The sequence below is a fragment of the Lepisosteus oculatus genome, chromosome 3, assembly GCF_040954835.1.
Source record: "Lepisosteus oculatus isolate fLepOcu1 chromosome 3, fLepOcu1.hap2, whole genome shotgun sequence".
NCBI classification, from domain to species: Eukaryota; Metazoa; Chordata; class Actinopteri; order Semionotiformes; family Lepisosteidae; genus Lepisosteus; species Lepisosteus oculatus.
Window position 1 is genome coordinate 55,813,853 of NC_090698.1, and position 23,083 is coordinate 55,836,935.

The 23,083-nt window shown below is 35.7% G+C and overlaps 1 protein-coding gene across 13 annotated transcripts in view; it reads left to right on the forward strand.

The window, feature by feature from the left end:
- ppip5k2 (diphosphoinositol pentakisphosphate kinase 2) overlaps positions 1-23,083 on the forward strand; it is a 48,842-nt gene that overhangs the window by 13,228 nt on the left and 12,531 nt on the right. For 8 of the 13 annotated variants that reach the window (XM_015366993.2, XM_015367001.2, XM_015366919.2 and 5 more), the window contains exons 5-26: positions 127-212; positions 3,428-3,582; positions 4,338-4,439; positions 4,830-4,991; positions 5,633-5,754; positions 9,339-9,440; positions 10,299-10,385; positions 10,740-10,815; positions 10,949-11,058; positions 11,138-11,223; positions 11,435-11,560; positions 11,886-12,007; positions 12,401-12,583; positions 13,191-13,332; positions 13,765-13,988; positions 15,011-15,138; positions 15,824-15,938; positions 16,337-16,444; positions 16,537-16,653; positions 16,946-17,110; positions 20,267-20,440; positions 22,926-22,995. In XM_015366993.2, the coding sequence (XP_015222479.1) occupies positions 127-212; positions 3,428-3,582; positions 4,338-4,439; positions 4,830-4,991; positions 5,633-5,754; positions 9,339-9,440; positions 10,299-10,385; positions 10,740-10,815; positions 10,949-11,058; positions 11,138-11,223; positions 11,435-11,560; positions 11,886-12,007; positions 12,401-12,583; positions 13,191-13,332; positions 13,765-13,988; positions 15,011-15,138; positions 15,824-15,938; positions 16,337-16,444; positions 16,537-16,653; positions 16,946-17,110; positions 20,267-20,440; positions 22,926-22,995 (2,762 nt within the window). The remainder of the gene's footprint in view (positions 1-126; positions 213-3,427; positions 3,583-4,337; positions 4,440-4,829; positions 4,992-5,632; positions 5,755-9,338; positions 9,441-10,298; positions 10,386-10,739; positions 10,816-10,948; positions 11,059-11,137; positions 11,224-11,434; positions 11,561-11,885; positions 12,008-12,400; positions 12,584-13,190; positions 13,333-13,764; positions 13,989-15,010; positions 15,139-15,823; positions 15,939-16,336; positions 16,445-16,536; positions 16,654-16,945; positions 17,111-20,266; positions 20,441-22,925; positions 22,996-23,083) is intronic. The other 5 variants (XM_015366944.2, XM_015366968.2, XM_069187273.1 and 2 more) reach the window with 1 other exon arrangement.

Genomic DNA, 23,083 nt, shown 5'->3' on the forward strand with positions numbered 1-23,083 from the left:
AAAACAGGAAAAATGTATATTTTAAAAGATCAAATATATATATGAAAGACAGAACTTCAGTGTCCAAACGTTTTTTTCATTCTGTCCAATAGAAGCACTCTTTTAACCTTTCTTCTGTATTTTCAGGAGAGAGGTGTATCGAATTTTGAAGGCTGAAGGAATCTTGCTTCCCAGATATGCTGTTCTCAACCGTGACCCTGCCAAACCAGAAGGTAATACATTTTCAGAAGAGTAAGACCCATTAAAGTGTGGATTTGTTCTGGTATTTTCGTAGGTAGGGCTGTGCATCTACCACAGTGGCATCACACGTGTCACTCAGATTATACTCTGGTTCTCAGAATCATGGGCCTTAAATACAATAAATAAATTAGAATGAACTATTTACTGTATATGATTCATTATTGATCATTTCAAAAGATCAAAAAAGCAAGGATCTACTTTGTTGGTGTTTTTCTGCAGTCCTTTCTCTTTTTGTAATATGTCTTGGGTATTTATATTAAGATTGATGTGGGAAGATATCTTTGCCAATCCCTTCTTTCAATTGCATTGCATTCAAGGTGAGCCGTGGTGATCCTTGTGTAGGCTGACATTGTTGAAAGCTCAAAGGAAAACCTCTGTAACAACCGTCCATTTTCTAATCACTTTATCCAATAGAGGGCCGTGTGGGAGCTGGAGACAATCCCAGAAAACGATGGCTGCGAGGCAGGCACCCGCATTTCACAATTTGGGCACACACAGACACAGACAGGTGCAGACTCACACCAAGGCCCAATTATTCCAGAAGCCAATTAACCCTCCAGTATATTTTTGTATTGTGGAAGGAATCTGGAGCACCCACAGGAAACCCACGCGAATGTGGGAAGAACGTATGAACTATAGATAGCACCCCAGGAACTGAGTCCAGAACACCAATTCTGCACTTTAGCAGTGCTAACCACTGCGCCACTGGCTGCCCCCATTTACGACATAAGATATTTAATGTCAGGTAGTGGATCTCATCTTAGTACCTAAAAGCAGTGGTTAGGCTCCCATGGAAGACATGTGGATATGTCTTACTTTGTATGCTGATTTCAGTTCATGCCATATCAAATTTGTCTTAATTTCTGCACTATTCTATAAAATGGGGAGCAAGAAATGCTCACTGTGTCATCTCCAGATCATGGATTTGGATATCAGTGTAATCACACATGGTCAATGTTCCAGCCATTGGAGTTGTTTCTGACTTGACCCCCCTAACCCATCTCAGACATTCACAACTGTGTCAGGGTGTCACAGGGTTATGGTCCAGCCTCCAAGTCACCAGTCAACATTCTCACATCTGTTACATTTTGTAGATCACTTCTCAATAGGGTAGCCTTCGCAAAATTTCCCTGACGTTACTAACTGCCATGCTCATGACGTGTTGTGTTACCCCTATGGACTAGGGCACCTTTATTTTATATGGCAAGTTTTTATTCAGAAAGCACCCAAAGAGCTTCATAGGATCATAGGGTGTTTTCTCTAAAGTCTGTGGAGGGTACAAAAAAATTATCCGTGTTTTTTAAACTACTTTGCTTCTCTAAAGCTTGCCCACTGCGAGGTGACAGAAACCAGGCAACACTCACAGCACACAATACATTGCACCTTGCGATACAAAACAAATGGCAAATGTCACAGGGTGTTACAGTAGCAGATAGCAGTAATAGTTTCTCAAGTGCAGCATGTGGCTTTGTAGGAGCTCCAGGACATCATTTAATTTTTTTTCTTAAGAGGCTAACCCCATGTGACAGACGTCTTTAAATAACAAATTCAAATTTTGGTTTGAAAAGAGTTTCACCTGCGAAATTTGGAGTTATGTGCAGTCATTTGGTATGAGCTAACATTCCACTTAATTACCAAACCTACCAGACAACAAGGAGATGAAACATTTTAACTTCTTCATACTTTAGGATTTATAATTAAATGACATTATTCTATTTTACGTAACATAGAGTGTTGCTTGTAGCCATTAGTGTCTTGTATAAAAGCTATTATTAAGATAGTTCTAATCTAAAATTGTACCTGGCAGCTAGAAACTATAGCAGCAATCTGTCAGTACTCACTTGTTAATTTTTAGTTTGCTATGCTAAGAATTTCAAGCTTTATTGGCTGTATCTGCTTCAGTCAGATGTTGAAGCACTCAGCTCAAAATAGCATGTAACAGCACAAAAACCTCTTGTTACGTGAAGTTTAAAATATTGAAATTGCTTAACTGTAAAAATACCACATCGAAAGATATTTACTACAAGTCAGTTTTTTAATGGTCAAAAGAGATCGTTTAGATTTTGATGTTGTTTTTCAGTTGAATAAATAATGAGATTTTTATGGTTGTTCAATTCATAGAAGTATTGATCTTGGTGATTCAACTAATTCGGTCCTTGTTCCATACACATCAGCGCACTAACAATTTTGTTTTTACCTGAGCACAAGATAAAATACAAGTTTTCAAATTTCATTTGCGCATTAAGCTGTGGGCAGGATTTACCATCTCCTGTCGTGTCAACTGGAGGATGTTGTTGTTTCTTCCCTTACCTTTGCTTTCACTTTTAAACAATAAAAGGCAAACTGAGAAATGAAAATTTGAAATATAAATATCTCTTTCTGTGATCCTCTTTCGTTTTAACATTAGTTGACAGCCTTAGAAAGTGAAGTTCTGCCTCAGCAAGGCATTATTCCCCATTTAAGAGCCTGCACAGATTAAGTGTGCAATTTCTTAAAAGGATTATACCAGTTGTGATTAATTTCCTACAGAACAGCCAAGTGATTCTAAAGCTATAAAAACACTCCTAAGAAGATAAAGCACAATAATCACGATATATTATTTTATTTACCTGGGAATTGATGTGATGTTACCTTTGTTATATGATATGTTTATTGTGTTGTATTCAGCTAAATACTGTAAATTGTGTGAGGAACACCTGATCATGAATGGTGATACAATTTTGTTGTGAATGTTGGCATGTTTGTGATTGAGATATACCTTAAAAAATAAGAATATAATGACATTGCATTTCAAATAGGGAAAGTCAGAGCCTATCCCAGCAGCCAGCAACGGGCACAATGCAGTACCATTACCGCTATCACTCAAAATCTTTTTTAGATGCATCAACATGATTTGAGCTGCAGTGCTTCTACAATCAAAACCCCAGTATCCAAATTCTGAAAATTGTTTTAAGAAGAATTTTCATGCTTTTTAAAAGAAGGCCGGCCTCATTTAACCACTGTATGACAGCTGAGCAACATCTGTTTCACTATAAGGATTGAACCAAACCATTGCAAAAGGTTTATTTGTCTTTTGGAGTTTTTAAGGAAGTATCCTGTCTTAAAAACAAGAACAAACAAAAAGGTCAACAGGCGCAACCAAATATTGTGAAAGGACTGTTGTTTGATTTGCCTTTTGTTTTTACAGAATGCAGCCTGGTGGAAGGAGAGGACCATGTGGAAGTGAACGGAGAGATTTTCCAGAAGCCCTTTGTGGAGAAGCCAGTGTGTGCTGAGGACCACAATGTCTATATCTACTACCCCACATCAGCAGGTGGAGGCAGCCAGAGGCTTTTTCGCAAGGTAAGATGCCACTGTAACTTCAAGCAGTCTGTTTGACACGCACTTCAAAGGCCATCTTTTTTCTCACAGCTGAAATTTTTATTGGGGGCTCAACAAATGGAGATGCATAAATAGAGCAGGCAAATGGAACGCCTGGATGGAGATCATGTCGGGGGAGGTTGTGCTGATGCTCTTCAAATGCACCAGTTTTGCCACATCTGGAGTCTGTGTACGTCCAGAGCAGATCGGCACAGGGCTCAAGGAGATGTGTTTCTCAGAGAGATTGAACAAAATTAATCTTTTAGGTCTAAATCTTAAAGTAAATTAAGGTTGTGGACTAGTTTTTTCAAGTTCAGCCCAGCGTAAAGAACAAGGGACATTAAAGGAAACTGGTTAAAAAGACACTTTTTTTACACAGTTATTAGTTCATAAGTACAATGACATGCGTGGAAACAGTGGAGCCAGGAATTTTCATATGTTGGCCTGATGCTGTTTAGCGTATAAACAATTAATCATTTAGTGTCAAAAATGACATGCAGTGATAGGCTGAAGGGCCTGTTCTCCTCATTAACTTTTTGTATATTCCTATGAGGTGATTTGAGTTTAAGTTCCAGGAAGTGATTTTCTTCTTACATACCTACCTTTTTTGTAGCATACATGTTCCATGCACAGTATTGTATTTTTTCTTGTATCACACTATTGAAGAGAGTGTTTGTGCAATGATGTCTTTTAACTCATACAGTACTTTCATTTGTTTCTGTGATATTGTGTTTCAGATTGGCAGCAGAAGCAGCGTGTATTCTCCAGAAAGCAATGTCAGAAAAACTGGATCCTACATTTACGAGGAGTTCATGCCAACTGATGGTACTGATGTAAAGGTACAAAAAAGCGGAATTAATTTTTAAAAAAAAATTAATGCTGAATACTTTTCATTAAGGCAAACCTAAATTTACATTTTATGTTGAGATCAGTTTTCACATGACATTTATAATGGAAAAACAGAGTAGCTAGTATTTAAATACAGAGTAGTATTACAGAGTATCAATTTAAATACAGAGTAGTGTTACAGAGTATCAATTTAAATACAGAGTAGCTAGCCAGTACAGCTAGTACTGCAATTTCCCTCACGGGATCAATAAAGTATCTAGTGCGGCTGCAAAGCAGTAGTTGTCCTTCAGTAGTTGTAGTTGAGTCCCCACTGTAATTTTGCCACCCGTTTTTTGTTCGTTATTGCAGTTATTGATTGTGAGGTTTCGTTTTTGACCTAGGTCTACACTGTGGGCCCCGACTACGCTCATGCTGAAGCACGCAAATCGCCTGCCCTGGACGGCAAGGTGGAGCGAGACAGCGAAGGGAAAGAGGTTCGGTACCCTGTCATCCTCAATGCCAGAGAGAAGCTTATTGCCTGGAAAGTCTGCCTGGCATTTAAGGTAATCGGGTTCAGAGCACAGGGTGGCTATTTCCAAATATGTTTTAAAAAAAACACATAAATACTGTGCATCAACTGCTGCTTGCAATCACTTACAAAGAGAACCTCATCTAATCCAAAATATAAAATGTTATAGTACAGTTAAAATATTCCTTTTTCTGTTTGGAATATGTTGGAAATACGTTAAGCAACTGTTTAATGTATTGCTAACTTGCTGCAAAAAACAGTGAACCTTGAGGTGAGTGTTTTTTTTTACATTTAGTTTGGGGGAAAAAAGTGTTGAAACATGTAAAACATGATTTTATCCCTTAAGCTGTAAGGCTTTACATATTATGTAAATGGAATAGTGTATTTAAGCTCTATCCTTGCTAACACATATAATCACATATCTTTTTAATGGACAAATGTGAGGAAACGATATGGGGATGGGGAGGAAACTCTCATAATTGAAGAGAAGAAGCTGTGATTTTGTTTAACATTTCTTTAAATCACAGCTTCTTCTCTTCAATTATGAGAGTTTCCTCCCCATCCCCATATCGTTTCCTCACATTTGTCCATTAAAAAGATATGTGGCTAAAATATATGCTTCAATGCATTAAATAAATACATGGTGTTTAGTTGTTTGTTGTTTTGTTTTGACAGCAAACTGTGTGTGGCTTTGACTTGTTGAGAGCCAATGGTCAGTCTTATGTTTGTGACGTTAATGGCTTCAGCTTTGTGAAAAACTCCATGAAGTATTACGATGACTGCGCAAAAATTTTAGGGTAAGATTCTTCTCACTTTCATATGGCTTGGCCTCCTAAGAATTTTTAAATTATTGGGGCATTAGTCTTTGTTTATACTTTGCAAAATTTTTCTCTACTTAAATATTTCAAGTAATAATGAGCTATTTATTCATTTAGGGAAGCAGTACGTCAAGTACACAGGTACCTTTGACCTTTCTAAAGGTGTGATGTGAGCCAGTACCACTTCCTTTTAAAAAATCGTAATTTCAAAGTAATATGCGTGTTTTGTCCTTGACTATATATTCTTTCATGAGGATGCATGTAGGAGTCTCTGATGGAAGACTGTCTCAAATCCCAAAAACAATTTAATTTTTAATTAACTCTGTGATAATATATTAATAGGGCTATAGTTGCAAGCCCAAGTGGTTTCTAATAGAGAAGGTAAAAAAACTACTCTTTTCATAAGATTTTAATAGTTTCAAATATGCATATTTGAAAACTGAAGAGGAATTGTCAAACAGAGAAGTGGGATTAGGGGTTTCTTTCAAGTTCAGCTTTTTGTTCCTTTAGGCCCATATTACAGTTTCCCTGTAGTGTATGCATTTGGCTTAACATCAAAGAAGTATGATTTGAAATCAAAACCGTCAAAATCTCCAGACTTAAACTAAACCGAGCACATTTGATAAGTCCTCAAGCAACATCTCCAAAGGCTTCCTGGTCATAACACGTCCTGTGGGCTCCCTCATGCAGATGCTGTGCTAGATGAAATCTTCAATCCTTCTGATCTGAGTTGCAGATCATGGCCACACATACTGATGCCTTTCAAACTGAAGTCCTTTATATGCTTCTGAAAACAAGTATTGTTATTAGAAAAACTGTAATTTAGTCATCAAAAATGTTGTGACTGTTTCTCTGCCTTTACAGTCCTAGAACAAGCACAATTATTACGTGTCCACCAGAGGCCACTATTTCCTTGTAGATCGGAGCACCAGGAAATGCAATAAAAAAGCATTATAGTGGACTTGTTTTCTGTTTTATTTAAATCTTGTATAGAGCTCATGCATTACACAGTGATTAGAGAACCTTTCATGGTTAAAATCCTGTGTTATTGATTGCTTGTAATTAATTGTTTTTGCTATTTATGGGGGAAATGCATGTGTTTATGATTGTAAACGGTATCTTTTTAAAAATATAAGGTAGCATTAAGGATACTATTTAGTTTGAACTATTTAAACTTCCTTAATAGATTTTTTTATTACCCTAATGAAGACAAATCTACCCTATGCATCCTTGAATATGATTTTTCTTCTGTGACCCAGGCTGAATTTTCTGACCTGTAGCAGGCTAAATCTGATTTGTTAGAACCCTATAACTGAGATTCTCTTACAGAGCTGTCTACTGTACATGCTTTGGTCTTTATAATCAGGTTTCTGGCTATAATAGAGATAAATCCGACCGTTATTTATTATAGGTTACTTCTTATTTTCCCGTTCTATTTTGTAGGTTCATTAAAGGATTATTTCACACAAGCGTATGCATCATGTTTACACAACATGTGAATTGAGTCATAAGAACACTGTTTACTTTGGTGATTTAATTACTTGGATGTGAATGCATTCAGATTTGTTTAGTGTAGTACTGAATACTGCTCAGTTTTTGATTACCATAACACCTGCTTCCAGAATTGTTGATCAGTAAATACAATGGATAAAACTGCACTATGAATTATAGGGCATAGTAGCTAATTTGTACTTTATCTGCGAATAATTCACTATGTATTTTTAGATATCCTTTATACCTAATACATTTATTTTATTTTCAACCAATATTCATAATAAATTACCTTTTCTTTTAAATGTTTTTAGTTTGGAGTTAATTCTTTTCTTCTGTATTCAATGTGAAGCTGTTAAAAACATTGATTTTTTTTAAGCTCGTTGAAGTGCCTTTGGTTTCCATGGTTCCCCTCTTTGCCTCCAAAGCCGTCTCCTGGCAACGGAATTGGAGTCTGCACCAGTCATGACACAGTATTCTCCTAAGTCTCTATTTAAGAGAAGAAAAGTCATCTTAACTGGAAATAAGCCTGCCCCGAGTGATTCCACTGATAGGCAAATTCCCATTAAAGAAGTTATTTTCTAATATTGTTGCATTCTTCATATTACATGAAAGCCATTTAGTAGGTTTTAATATAAAAATTGCTGAAAAAAAGTAGACAACAATGCAGCTCAGTGATTTTTAAAGTGCGTACAACACAATACCCTTTTTACCACTCACATTATGAAAATAAGGTTGCTGTTAGGATACTGCATTTTCAATTATATGTATAAAGCTGAGAATAAATAGTACATTTTAAACTGGATTCCAGTCACTTGAATAGGCCTAGTGAGCTTTTCATTTCCTTTTTCCTACATTTGTATTTAATCAGCTTATCATGACACTCTTCTAATGCAGAGCATTTACACAACCTTTCCAGATACTCTTCTCTGTTCAGAAATTCTCTGGATTAAATGGTAAACTCAGGTCATGAGTACTTGGTCATTAAAGATCCCATAACACTCTTCAGAAATGTTTGAGCTGTAAATCCTAAATTCTACTTTAAGCTTGCATTGTGTGGCCTACCTAAATCGCCGCACCCCGCCTCAGTTCATGATGTACTGTACCAGGTTTTTTCTTCATCTGAGCTACTGTGTAGTGGATCGGCTGTGTGTCACCCAGATTTGTTGCTGTACTTTGTTGCTGGATGTAGTAGATTTCTCCTCTATGTAAAGTGTTCCGAGATCCTGTGGAATGAAAATGCTATATACTGTAAATGTATGGAATATTTCTTATTTAATAACACAGAGAAAGTCTACTTTGCAATGCTACAAGGAATCATTTCAACCTCTATTTCACTCAGAGTGAATCTTACCTTGCAGTATTGGGTAGCTGTTGGAAGGAAGTTGTTCACACACATGGAAAATAGGGAAATCAATCATCTGACAAATGTTTGGTTTTGAAGTACTTGGTTTTGCACTGTATTTCAGCATCACTTGATCATAGTGTAGAACTCTGCTTTTTTTATAGCTCTGACAAGCTAATGACTAAGTTAATAAGTTTGTTTTATTTCATTTTATCTTAAATATACAGAAAAAATTGAAAGCTTCTGTGGTTAAAAATAGTAAACATATGACCATAACTGCTTTCGTTGAGTATTGCTGCTTTTGTGTGTATTGCACATGAATAATGGTATTCGGTGTATTATTTCTTATTATTGTAGCAATAGTTTAATAAATAGTTTTAAAAATTTGTTAATTATTTGATGGCATATGATACTTCACCTCACTGCCTGACTAACAGAAGGGTATCTGACACTACTATGACCAGAAATGGTAATGGGGCTAAACACATTTGGACCTTTTCCATATTATTTTTTCGGTTGCAGTGCACTAAGGATGTTTTACTGCTTTTGAAAAATGCAAAATATTGTCTTGTTTGGCAAAATCAAGTTGCAGTATATTAGTATTATACTTTTATGCTTCATCTCACTTTTAGAATGGTTCTTACATGCCATTTAAATCTTGCCGAAGCACTCAAAGTTGAATGGCTCAACTGTGTTTTGTTACCAAGTGCTTTTTTCTAATCTTCAGGAACATTGTTATGAGAGAACTGGCTCCACAGTTTCAGATCCCCTGGTCAATACCATTGGAGGCTGAAGATATCCCCATAGTGCCTACAACCTCTGGAACCATGTGAGTACATCAGGTTTTCAATCTGAATTTATTGATTTGCTGTGGTTTACCTTGCAAAGCTGTATTACAGTATTTCACAGATTGAACTCTTATAAGGTGCTGTGAATAATACATCAGTAGATTAAAATGGTTCTGAAGTGTGATCTCCCAAGAAACATAAGAAACTATTTTGTTCTAAATCCTCCCAAAAATATACTTGCTCTTTTTTCAGTCAGTGTTTTAAATCGAGGACATAAAAACAAAAAGTACTAATTGGTTCATCTGTGAAATGCAATGTAGTATGTGGTCTAGTTTAGAGTTTGTAATCACAGTTCAGATACACCAGGCCGTTAAATAGGAGCAGCATCGGCAGTGTTTGGTTTATTTAGTAATAATACTACAATTTCAAGTAAGAGCCCAATAAGCTTTATGTATTATATGTAAAGTAAAACACACATACTGTAATATATACAGAAGTAAAACAAAAGAGATAAACACAGCATATTGACCTAGTAAAATCAAAGTAAAACTAAATTACAACCTCTTTTACAACCACTAAATTACAAACCAATGTACAGTACATTAGAAGCTACAGTGAAAAGATAAAGTATTTATTTAAGCAAGTTTTAAAAATATTTCAGAATCTGATGAGACATATAGTAAGGGTCCAACTAAGCAATTTTTGGATGTATTGTAGAACGACATGCTTGCAGTATGTTACTGGCGTGTTCTTGAAATCTGAAGTTGCAGTTCCAAATGTCTGTAAATGCTCTTCCACAGACAAAACTGTGTTTTAACTGTGAATTCAGTAGTCCATACATTTCCGTTTCCCTTCAGCTTTTAATAGATTTAATAGATCTTTTCTTCATCTTCACTCAGGATGGAATTGCGTTGTGTGATCGCTGTTATCCGACATGGAGATCGAACTCCAAAACAGAAAATGAAAATGGAAGTTCGGCACCAAAGGTAATTTTGCTTTCCATCATTTTAGACAACAAATCTGTATGTTCTGAATTGGATATTTATTTTATAATAATTCCGATATTATTTTTATAATTAAATAATCCAATATGTATTTTCTTGTTTCTCATAGTTGATAGACTCTCAGTTTATTCATATTTACAGTGATACTTTTCTTTACATAATCGATTAATATTATTTTAATTGTATAAGTATTAAAGTGTTTGGAGAGGTTTTGTTTATTAACTGTGATGTATAAATGTATATATTTATTTTAAAATGCATCAATTAACAGTGTGATATTTTAACTTTAGAAAATGGGATTAAAAGCTTACGATTTTTGTGGTGTTGCTTTTATAGGTTTTTTGATCTCTTTGAAAAATGTGATGGATATAAGACAGGAAAATTAAAACTGAAAAAACCAAAGCAACTGCAGGTAATATTTATTCTTTAGAATGTCTACATTGTGGTTCAGTGTTTACATACGATAATTGTCCTTGACAGTACAAAGCTGTGGACATCTTTTATATTTGCGCTATTTAATTATGATGTGGTGTTCTCGTCTTCAGGAAGTTTTGGACATTGCAAGACAACTTCTCGCAGAACTAGGACAGAATAATGATTCTGAGATTGAAGAAAGTAAAGCTAAACTTGAACAACTCAAAACAGTTTTGGAGATGTAAGTGAAAAGTTATTTTTGTAGAATAATAATTGAGCTTATGTTGGGAGACAAACCTGACTCTTCATTGCTCTCACAGGTACGGACATTTTTCTGGTATAAATCGGAAAGTCCAGTTAACGTACTTACCACATGGGTGCCCAAAAACATCAAGTGAAGAAGAGGGTAAGATATGAATTAATCTGTACAAATCTGAAATGTTCCTTTTAAGGCTCTTATTTGAACAGTAATTTGTACTTTATACGTATTGCAGTAAATTGTTATGATGCAATATTAGATTCTGAAAATCAAATTCTTTGTTGGCTTGTTGATCGAGTAAAGCTGCAATCATCTTCATTTTTTTTGCATCGTGTGACAAATCGTTATTCTGCAACAGACAACCGGCGCGACGACCCATCCCTCCTGCTGGTGCTGAAGTGGGGTGGCGAGCTGACTCCTGCAGGCCGCGTTCAGGCAGAGGAGCTGGGCAGAGCCTTCAGGTGTATGTACCCAGGAGGACAAGGTAATCTCTTCAGTAACCACACATAGGAAACCACAATGAGCTTATCAGCACAGAAACGTTTTAGAAGTGGAATGAATGTGTGAATATCAACCAGAAATAGAAATGTATGGATAGTGCTGTGTACAACTTTAATGTCTACTTTATACTGTACATGTATGCTAAGTTGTACCCTGGTGTGCAATCAGAAACTGCGTGATGAAACAAGTTGAAGGAAACAGACACATTTATTATGGCCAGGTGAAATGAAATGATTTAAGAACAAGAGTTCCTGGTGTTTGAGCTATTCCACTCCTATCGTCTCTGATTCCCATGACTTCCATTGCAGGGGACTATGCAGGATTCCCTGGCTGTGGGTTACTCCGTTTGCACAGCACTTACCGCCATGATCTAAAGATTTATGCCTCTGATGAAGGCAGAGTTCAGATGACAGCTGCTGCCTTTGCCAAGGTAAACGTAAACGTATATTTTTTTAATGAAAGTATGACGTTATTATATCATCATTGCTTATTACGTAGCTGTTAATGTGGAACCCTGGACATTGTATTCAAAGGTTATTCTTTTTCCACCTGTGTGAGCACTTCAAACAAAATACAAAGATTTAAAATTAAGATTGACAATTTCTGAATAGAATATAGGTCATCATAATTCATAATAGAATAATAGGTTTTTGTGTTGATGCTGTTATCACTTTTTGAAAATTTGAATAAAATGTGAAGTAAATCGGACACGCAGGGCATATTTTACAAACGTTTACATTGGTACCTGCGTTTTGTGGAGTATTTGGTATCATGACTTCATATCATCGGACAGAGGTTGATTATTAATTGGTTTTACCTGTAGGGTCTCCTGGCCCTGGAAGGAGAGCTGACCCCCATCTTAGTCCAGATGGTCAAAAGTGCCAACATGAATGGCCTGCTGGACAGTGACAGCGACTCCCTCAGCAGCTGCCAGCAGCGTGTCAAGGCCAGGCTGCACGAGATCCTTCAGAGAGACCGGGATTTCACCGCTGAGGATTATGAGAAGGTTCGTGAGAGCTCGGGACTCATTAACAATACCCACAGAATGCCTGGGACAGCTGTGTGAGGCTTCTCTAGCTGCATCCAGTCATAAATTTATCCGAGATCACAGGTGGAGCTGCACAGGAGTTTCCATGTACTGAGTCTGCAGGATTGATTTAGACAGCATTCAGGAGCTGTCTAAATCAGATCTGACGCCTTCCCCTGCTGGACAAGGCTCGAAATGCTAATTTGCTGTCATTTACTGCTTCAGTCAGTTCATTGCCCACCGTAAGAGTGGCCTATTTATAATTCATGTGTATTCGTTCTGCATTTTCAGATTTGCCATTTAATTCATTTTATATGAGTCTTATTACATTCTCTTACATTGCTGTGTTTTATTACATTTGCTATTCTTATTTCTGCCTTTTTGGCCACATACAAGTTAAACATAAAGTGCTTAATCTGCAGAATACCATTTCATATGTTATCCAGTCTGGATTGTATAAGATTTTTTATATTGGACGCCTTTATTTGGTACTTGTATTGAAAATGTTGTGAAAACTTCTGTGCATCAGTGTTTTAGTCTTGTTTCCAGTATGAATCACATTTTTGCTGGTGTGTTTCTCATCCAGTTGGCACCAACGTCCAGCTCTTCTCTTATCAAGTCGATGCAGATGATTAAAAATCCAGTCAAGATGTGTGACAAGGTCTATTCCCTGATCCAGAGCTTGACCTCTCAGATCCGACAGAGAATGGAGGACCCCAAATCAGCAGGTAAACCGAACTGTTGAATCTCCCAATCACCTTGGCAAGCCTATGTAGCAACGATTCTGTTAAACATCTGTTTTTACTGTAATCCTGTTTTTTTAAGTACATATTTCAATGTACAAACCAACATTGAGATTCCACTTTTACATCTTCAATTAAAACTTGTGCTGTGCCAGAACAGTTTTAATTGAAGAGCTAGATCAATATTAGTTTTGATATTTTGATATATGGTAAAATTCTCATTTTAAATTTTATTTTCTATGTATTAAATACTTTTTAAAGTATAGTTTTGTAACTATAATGAGTTCTCTTGGTTACCTTGGTTGGTTTTTAATTCAGGTGGAGGTTTTTAAATGTCCAAGATATTGGCATTCTTTATTCAATGTGTTCTGTAGCCTTTGTCTTACAGGCATCTGTTTCTTCTTTTCTTCTACTCAGATATACAGCTTTACCACAGTGAAACTCTGGAGTTAATGTTGCGTAGGTGGGCAAAGCTTGAGAAAGACTTTAAAATGAAGAATGGAAGATACGACATCAGCAAAATTCCTGACATTTATGACTGCATTAAATATGATGTACAGCACAACGGCTCCTTAAAACTTGAGAACACGATGGAGATATATCGACTTTCAAAGGCATTAGCTGATATTGTCATTCCTCAGGTGACTTAATTGCAGTTGCTGTTATTTTTTATTATATAATTATGAGGTGATAAAGCATGGTGAACCAGGTTAATATTATTTTAATATTATTATAATATTATCAAAAACGTTTCAAAGCCGAGTCATGATCAAATGTCTTGCTCAAAAATCAAATTGATTTTTAAATGCAAATATAGTGGTTTCTGGTCATGCAACAGGAAAGACCTGTGCTTAAAATATTATTGCCACATTTGTCATTTGTTATTATACATCGGTTGGCCATGAAAGATCTTCTCAATGCTTCTGCAGAGGCTAACAAAACTGAGCTACACTGCTCTTGCGGTCAGAGGTAGAAATCTGTGGACAGATATTTCTACAAATTCCTACACACCATTTTCTTTTCCTAGTATTAAACTTTAAAACTTTTCATGATGCATCATTTCAGGGCAGTTTTCAACAAAAAACAAGAGACATGTACAGTCGACTCGTAACTTGCGTGCTCTCAATTTACGCGGTCTTCTCTGGAAGACAAAAAAATGCTTTATTCCTTGAAATGTTAGTTTTGGCTTTCCGTACTACTCAAAATCCCATAAATTATGAGTTGACTTTATTTGCAAATTACTACGGTAAACAGAATTTGAAAATCTGAACTTGCAACATCTTTTTTATACAAAATGTGAAACAATATGTAGCAATTATTATTAAATGTATGAAAAAGAACACCAAAAATCACACAAATATGAAACTTGGAAGATACCAAAAAAAAGCATTTTCGAAACTCTCTCTTTAAAAATATATTCCTTTGATGAGCAAGTTTCAGGATTTATAAAATGATGTTACTGTTGAAACTGTTGAGTAAGACATAAAGAAAGATTTCTGTGTGTGTTTTATCACGACACTGATCTTTTGTCCATAACCTAAGCAATAAAGTTCAAAACAGAACAAGGCAATATATATAAGTAAAGTATTTTCTAAGCTCTATTAGATATAGCTTATCCATGTGTTTACATTGCTTTTAAAGTTCTTATCACTTTCTTTCTCAGGAATACGGAATAGCTCAAGCTGAAAAACTGGACATTGCTAAAGGCTACTGCACCCCTCTGATTAGGAAAATTCGCTCAGACCTGCAGAGAACACAGGATGATGACACTGTCAACAAACTCCATCCAGTGTAAGGTTCCAACATTTGATAGGTGTTCACACAGATAAAACAGACTGTCTAAATAACATAAAAGAATGTTTAACTATACAGTATATCTGTTTTGAACCAGTAGATCATTTCTTTATAAAATATTCCAAATTTGCATGTTATATAAACGTGCAAGCATTTAAGTGTGTGCTTCATAACAATATATTTTAATTAGTGTGTACAAAATGTAAAATTGAGTTGACTTGTACTTTTAGATGATTTCAGTTATTTTGCTAATATACCAGTTAATCCTTTTCAGGGTACTGTATATCCATTGATAGCTTTCTGTACTCCTTGTTGACTTCAGTACATAGTACTGATGAGGCACATGATTAGGAAAAGTTAATGTTGTTTGGGTAGATTGTCTTCAGAGTTTGTGTACTTTTCAATAGAGCGGCATCTTGTGTGTAAATGGTTTCTAGATGTAGCTCTTCCAAGTTTTCTACTTCCCCATTGGGTTTAAAAAAAAAGTGGCTTAACAGCTTGCCAGTCAGAGCCAGGTGTGTATTAGTCATTACCTTCCTACACAATGGCAGTGGTTCAGTTTGCATTCGTTGCAATATGGACATAATGTAATTCCCTGTGGTGGCAGCATATGCTTCTCTATCCTGCTCTGCATTAATTGCTCTCCAGTCGTCTGTAAAGATCTATCATTTTTTATTTTTAGGTACTCCAGAGGAGTTATGTCACCAGAACGTCATGTGAGGACAAGGCTGTATTTCACTAGTGAAAGTCATGTGCACTCACTGCTTTCAATTTTACGCTACGGGGCCTTGTGCGATGTAAGTCACTGTCATTTCGATGACCCTTGAGCACATTGCTTGCTGGGGTTGGCCTATTTTGTTTTATGTTAAATCTGATCCCTCAATCAACCGTATGCAACAAACTACAAACAAGAGGAATCCTCTCAAATTGTCTAGTTCATCTACAGTAGCTTGATCTTAGGATTTTCTGCAGTGTTTCCATGAAATAAACCAGTGTATGGGCTTCTACAACAGAGTGGCTTGTTCCAGATTCACACAACCTAATGTACTGAATAAAATAATACCTAAAATTCTGCTTTTTAAATTCCCTACTGAGTACAGTAGTTTCGCCTTGTGTCCACTTGTGTTCTCGTATCCATCATGTTCGCTCACAGTTCATTCATGGAATTCTCTTGAAAACAAACGCTTCACTTTAGGAGACCAAAGACGATCAGTGGAAGAGGGCCATGGACTACCTCAATGTCGTTAGTGAACTTAACTACATGACGCAGATTGTCATTATGCTCTACGAGGACCCAAACAAGGTACAGCTTTTCTACAGTTAATGTCTACAAAGAGCACTGATAACAGCATTTGTCTTTTTTATTATGGTGGTTTTATTTTTCATGTGCCCTAGGACCCTTCATCAGAAGATCGTTTTCATGTTGAGTTGCATTTTAGCCCAGGAGCAAAGGGCTGTGAAGAAGATAAAAACCTACCATCAGGATTCGGCTATAGACCAGCTTCACGGGAGGTGAGGGTTGTAGTCTTTTTTCCTCATAGTTTCCCAGAGGTCTAAATTGTTTTGTGAAGTTAGGTTAATATTATTACTAGAACAGAAAATACTAATGCTAAAATAGTAATACGTGGATCTTAGCATTAGATCTTTATGTATGACTGCATACTATTCTATATAAACTATCCAAATTTTACCAGTGGCATGTCTTTGGTTAGGTTTTCTAGATGAGAAGCAGACAGGATTTGTGTAATGGCAGTTATGAAACAATAATTGCTGGTCCGTCCCATTTCATTTCTTTTTCAAACAGAATGAAGGCCCAAGAAAAAAATCCATCAATGACAGTGATGAAGAGTCTAGTGCAGCTAAAAGAGATGAGCCTGACAGGGCACTGTTCAGACCTATGGTCTCTGATCCAATCTACATACACAGGAAGTCCCCTCTTCCGCGCTCCAGGAAGATTGGCTCTGTAGAAGTGAGTAATCGTTCAGCATTTCTTATGTTGTTGGAGAAGGTAGTATGGTATGCTTGCATGCTGTAGAAAAACTAGACGAGTTTTCAATGTGCCAGTATGAAAGTACTGCTTGTGTGCAATAGAAACTAATATATTGTAGTGCACATAACCTATAATGTCAGATGATGAAGTTTGTGAATCTTTATTTAAATGTTTTTTGTTGTACTGCAACATTTGACTTTCAAATCAGAAATTAGTTAACTTGAATCTTTGAAGAATTCAGAATATGCCAGTAAGAAATTCATGAATTGTCTTGAACACTGTAATTATTTTTCCACTGTTCAAGTTCTGTATTTTTCCGTGAATTTATAGAAATGGCTTTTGTTATGTAATGGAGGGAAAATATAAATATCTGTTTATATATTTTTTTTACTTCTGCAATTTGCTTACTCTCTAATATCTGATTATTCAGATTCGTGTGCGTTGTCATTTTGTTGTTTAAATTATTTATAGATATATTCTTATTTTGATTAAGGTTGTTCTCTTTCAATGAGGAGCTGTGGTTTTATGATGGTACAGAATCCTGCCATATTAAAATAAGCAGCTTTCAAATAAAGATGATTCAAAAGGACAAAATGGAGCAGAGCGCAAACCTTATCTTGTACCTTGGCCTCCATTTCATAACTTTAATCTGGCACTGTTCTATACAGCCACAGAAAAGACAGTTATTACAGTGTCTCACAGCGAAATTAAAAATCACATTATTTCTGTCATTTGTTTGTTATATCTTGTGTTATCTTTTCAATAAGGCAGGAATCTTACTAACCACATTGAAATACATCACTGAAATAGGTTGAGTTGAGCTGTTTCTTAAAGGTGTTACTTTTCATGTTTTTTTAAATAGGTAATCAATGTCAAAAGGTACTATATTTAGTATAAATGTCATCAGAATGTTACGAATAATGTATAAAACTGAAATGTTTCACACATTGTCATAGCAATTTCTCAGTGAAATGGGGAAATGAAAAACAAAAACATTGTATAAATGATGGTATTAATGCAAATCATAGAAATGATGTAGTCGTTATGTAGAAATTTCCTTTTTATTCACAAATTAATGTAGTTTCCTTGAACAAGTTTATTTGACATCCTCACTTTGCCTTGTTTTTCCTCCTAATTTACTTTTGTTCTACAAAATATTTTTCTATTATTCCACTATTCTGTGTTACATTCAGTATTACTGTATACACTTACTATACTAGATACAATTTCATGATTCCATTCTACCATGCATGCCTTTCAGGATGCAGTGATTTTGGTCTTTCAGATTTCCAAGACAGTAGACTGCATGGCCTGTCACGGTTTTAAGCCATTACAGTATTTTTTGTGATATATTGCCTAGACATGTTTGCACCAGTGTCAGTTATACGTAATCCATTTAAAATGAAACACCCAACTTATTTTCTAGACTTTGACTTTTACATACAGAAATAAAGCATTGTGAAGTAATTACAATGCATGTTTTATAGTATTTATATTATAAATTACATTGTTATTAATAATTGGCTATAGGATTATGTTTTCCTACAAGCTGGATGAGTGATTGGAAGTTGGATGAGCTCCTTTTATTTAACTGTGTCCTTGTTAAAGGAAGAGAAAAATAAAGTTTCACAGTAATTTCTCAGCAATCCTTTTTGTAAAATGCAACATTTACTAAAATTTTCTTAAGTCTTTACATTGTCATGATCAAACATGTTAATCAGCTTCAAGTAAATTGATATTTAACCAACATCTACTACTCTGTCTTTGATAATGCCTTATGTTTACTTGTATTTATATTTCTACCTTCCTCATGAACATTGTTCTTACATTTCAAGTTTGAGCGCAGCCAAGCTGGTGCCACACTTAGAAGATTGCCTGCAAGTAATTGTTTGAAATCTGTTATTCAGTGCGGCTAATTAATTATATAGACAAAATTAAGAAGTAAACATTGCAGAAGAATGTGTGATGTATGCTAAAGATTTTATTAGTGTAGGTCCAGAATTGTTCCCTTCTCTTCCTGTAATAAGTTCACACTGCATTATAAATGTCGTTGTTCTGAACAACAGAGAAACTTGTTGAATGTCAGTATACTGCATGTACATTTTAAGACCTGGTTGCATCAAATGTTTTACATTTTGTTGTAACTCAGTAGCCCCTGTGCTTTATAATTTGACAGTTCAAGTTAAAGCACAGAGGCCTGTAACAGCAACCCAGTACAGACTTCCACTGGCATGTGTAGCTTAGACTCATAAATTAACAAAACTGGAGAATAGTGTAGCCTTGCTACAGGTACATTTGACCCAAAGTAATGCTGATGGACATATGCTGTCAACTCTGTCTAGATTTGTAGCCTACAAAAAGCAAAGCAGGACTTCGCCTATGTGTTGTCCTGTTTGATTATAGTACTGTACATACAGTATGCAAAAGAAGTAAAATAACAGAGGCACTGTTGAGTTCAAGATTTTTAAGGAAAGAGTTACACATTTACCAAAAAAGAACTGTACTCCTCAGTTCTATTGACATGGTGCCTGTCTTTTGTTAAAGTGATTTTAGCAAATTATGGCAAGGAGAGTGAGCTCTACCGGAAGAAATACAAATATTATTGTATATGTTTAATGTAAAGATAGGTTATCATTATAGCTGTCATTTCTGTGCTACTGTCGTGCTTTCTTAATATTTCCAAAGGTTTTTACATCAGCACAACTGACAAAGTTGTAACCAAGTTTTACTGAACTTTAAATCTCGCCTTTTGTATGTAATTTAGTCATAGTGTTTTGTAGGCACCTTCTAGCTTCTTCTACAGTTTAGTATATAATGAAAACATCTTGCTCTCTTATTGCGTCTGGGCTCAATCCAGAACTTTACAAGAATCACTACTTTAAAATGGCAATGTCAGTATCTGTCAGATTAATTTGTGTAGAGTAAATCTTTAACAACATGAAAGTAATTTATATCCAGATAGCATTTTTGTACCATAATCCCGATTTCAGAAGGAATATAATGAAACAGCTGACTAGAGTAAATTATTAGTATTTGAAAAGCGAGGTCACACTGCTGAATGTTGATGAAGCACTTAGCTGGATTGTTGCTAACGTTGCATGACTTTGCTGTTTTTACCCCCTTTCTCACTTCCAGGAAGAGAGCCCCCTGAGTGTGTCTAGCCCTGAGTCAATTGGTACCTGGATTCATTACACCTGTGGTGTGGGTACTGGGCGTCGAAGACGCAGATCAGGGGATCAAATAACTTCCTCCCCTGTCTCCCCCAAATCACTGGCTTTCACATCCACTATTTTTGGCTCATGGCAACAGGTTTTTAAAATTTATTCATTATTAAAACATCAGACATTTTGTTATGCGTATCAAATACATTACAACAGTCAAAAAGGGCACCTTGACTGCAGGGAAATTTTAGCACTGTTTGTTTCACACAATAAACTTAAAAAACTTAAATGCTTAAATTTTCATGCATTCGTAAGGTTATCTTAGGTGATAGAAGGTCAAGGAGTAGTGATTTACTTGAGCTACTGATGAGTGATGTTTTAATAGTGACTCAGAAGGGGTCTTACTAAAGCTGTCAATCAGTAAAAATGTGTTTCATGTCTTGCCAGGTGAAGACTCTTATTGCTATATAAAATTTAATTTATTTAATTAGGTTTCACACCTTGTGTTTAGGGATTTTACTTCTAAATCACCCCTTTCAATGTTTTGTTCCTTTTGTTTTGTGTAATCTATAAACTTTTATATTTGTTTTATATTTGATCATTTAAAAACTGTTAAAAATCACCTGGTGTTTAACTCCATTTAAGTTTCTTTATATTTAGAGCTCCAGTCTTTCTCATAAGCAGCTCTGACATAAGGAAGCTTATCAGTTTTGTACCAAACAGACAAATTGACCCTCTTCACTGAATGACCCTTTTTACTTACAGTGTACTATGCTGTAACCAGACTGACTTCGTCTGAATTCTTCTAATCAATAACTGGCAACATTCTCGTGAAAAACATGAAGTTTTACTTCCATGTTTTTTGTGATAATGAATGTCTTTTGATAGATGTCTGAACTGAATTCTATAATTTACGTTAATACAGAGGAGAACTATTCAGCTTTTTGATTTTGATTATAAACTGTATGTTTTAATGATAAAATGTCACCATGCATTAGATGTCCTTTGAGACTTACTGTACACAATTGTCAGTTTCTACAGTACTAAGAATTCAATTGGTAAAACAGACATTTAAACCTTTTTTGGGGGTGGGGTGTTTTTCATTATTGTTAGTGGCCTGGTGCTTAACATTTGCCAGAACTCAGTTATAGTGCTGCTTTGCCAATATTAAATGCTACTTTTCTCTAAATTCACTGTTTTTATTCTGGTTTGTAAGTTGGGAAGAGCCTTTTCTTCTTTTTCAGCCATATATGTCTGTGTTTCATTTAACCTTTTTCCAATTAACATACAGTAGCATGTAATCTAACCTTTATTCTCACAATTTAATTAAAAGGGAAATCACTTTGGGAAATGGGTTTTGTCACAAGGAAATCAGGTCCCTATTGCACTAGTTCTTTGCAGCCTGCAAATCTAAACTACATATGTAAAATGCATGCATGTGAGTTCTGTGTGTCTGTTTTTCTTTTTTGTCCATGTGTGCCATGTTTGATCCTGGACCCTTTTCACTTTGAGATAAAATTGTTTAAGCCTGAAAATAGTCTTTTGTCCCAAAGGTTAACCTGTGGGTGAGCCTAATTTGTAGAAGAAGTTGTAGGGTGATTAGGATTTTCTTTCAGGAGGTTCTGCTTCCTGGGGATGTCACATCACTTGTGAATGAATTAATGGTGCCTCTACACTGAACGTTATATGACGTTATACGTTATATAACGTAAGTGCTGCATCCAGACAAGGACACGTTTGATTCCACTTCACCTGAGCAGTGTGCCATGCTGCATAAGGCAGATTAGAAATTCCAAGAAGCAAAAAAAGCCAAACTACTGTATTCTGCAATGAATAGTACAGTTCTCTTTTCTTGGTAATGTTCCCTATTTCTGTATTTTCAGTATGTGAAAATGTTTGGATTTTAATTTGTAACACCCAATATGCGCCATTATGATTGAGGTAAAGCACAGTTTAATCTTATACCACGTCCTTTGTTCTGTGGTGTTTAGGCACCTTAAATCATCACGGTTGCCTCTTATAGTAGTGCTTACAGGTAAGCTGTGAATCCCATCTTCAGATGTGGAATATGGGTACAGTTTCATCAGTTCAAGACTTACATGTATATTCAACAGCCATGAACCTCAGTACTCATGTATAGTATGATCCTGCACTGACGTCTGGCACAAACCAGGATCTCCTCTGTTTAACATTTCTACTAAATGGCACCTTTATGAAACAGTGCTATTACCTACTGTAAAAACTTGTCTTTTTTTTTGTTCTTTTTTGAGACAGGTGCAGTAAATATATGGTAAAAGTTGCTCACTAAACCTGGCTCATAAATGCATAAAGTTGTCTTGTGTCTCCTTCTACTGTACCTGCATCCTTTTCATCCTTGATGTCAGTTTGCTCTGTTTAATTGCAAGGATCTCATACATGGAATGGACTATCTTCAGTCTTGGGGATGTTGCATGAAATCTTGTCTCCTTCTTTCTTTTCTTTTGTTTTCGTTTTCTTGTATCACTGCACTAACATCCTTTCTGCTGCATATTAACATTTGTCTGTCTGGACAGGCCTCTGTATAAAGTTGTAGACATTACTCTTAGAGTGGTTTACTAAAATGATGTAATATTCTCTGTTTTTTCCTTGTACAGGTGTTGTCTGAGAACAACAGCCACACAAGAGTTGGCAGACTGCATTCTGAACAGAAGCACAGTGGCATGGGTAAGTATTGTTTGCTGTAATGGTTTTAGGGTGCATAATTCTCTTTGTGTTTGGTTTAAATTCTATCAATAGTTTTTTTTTAAATGGT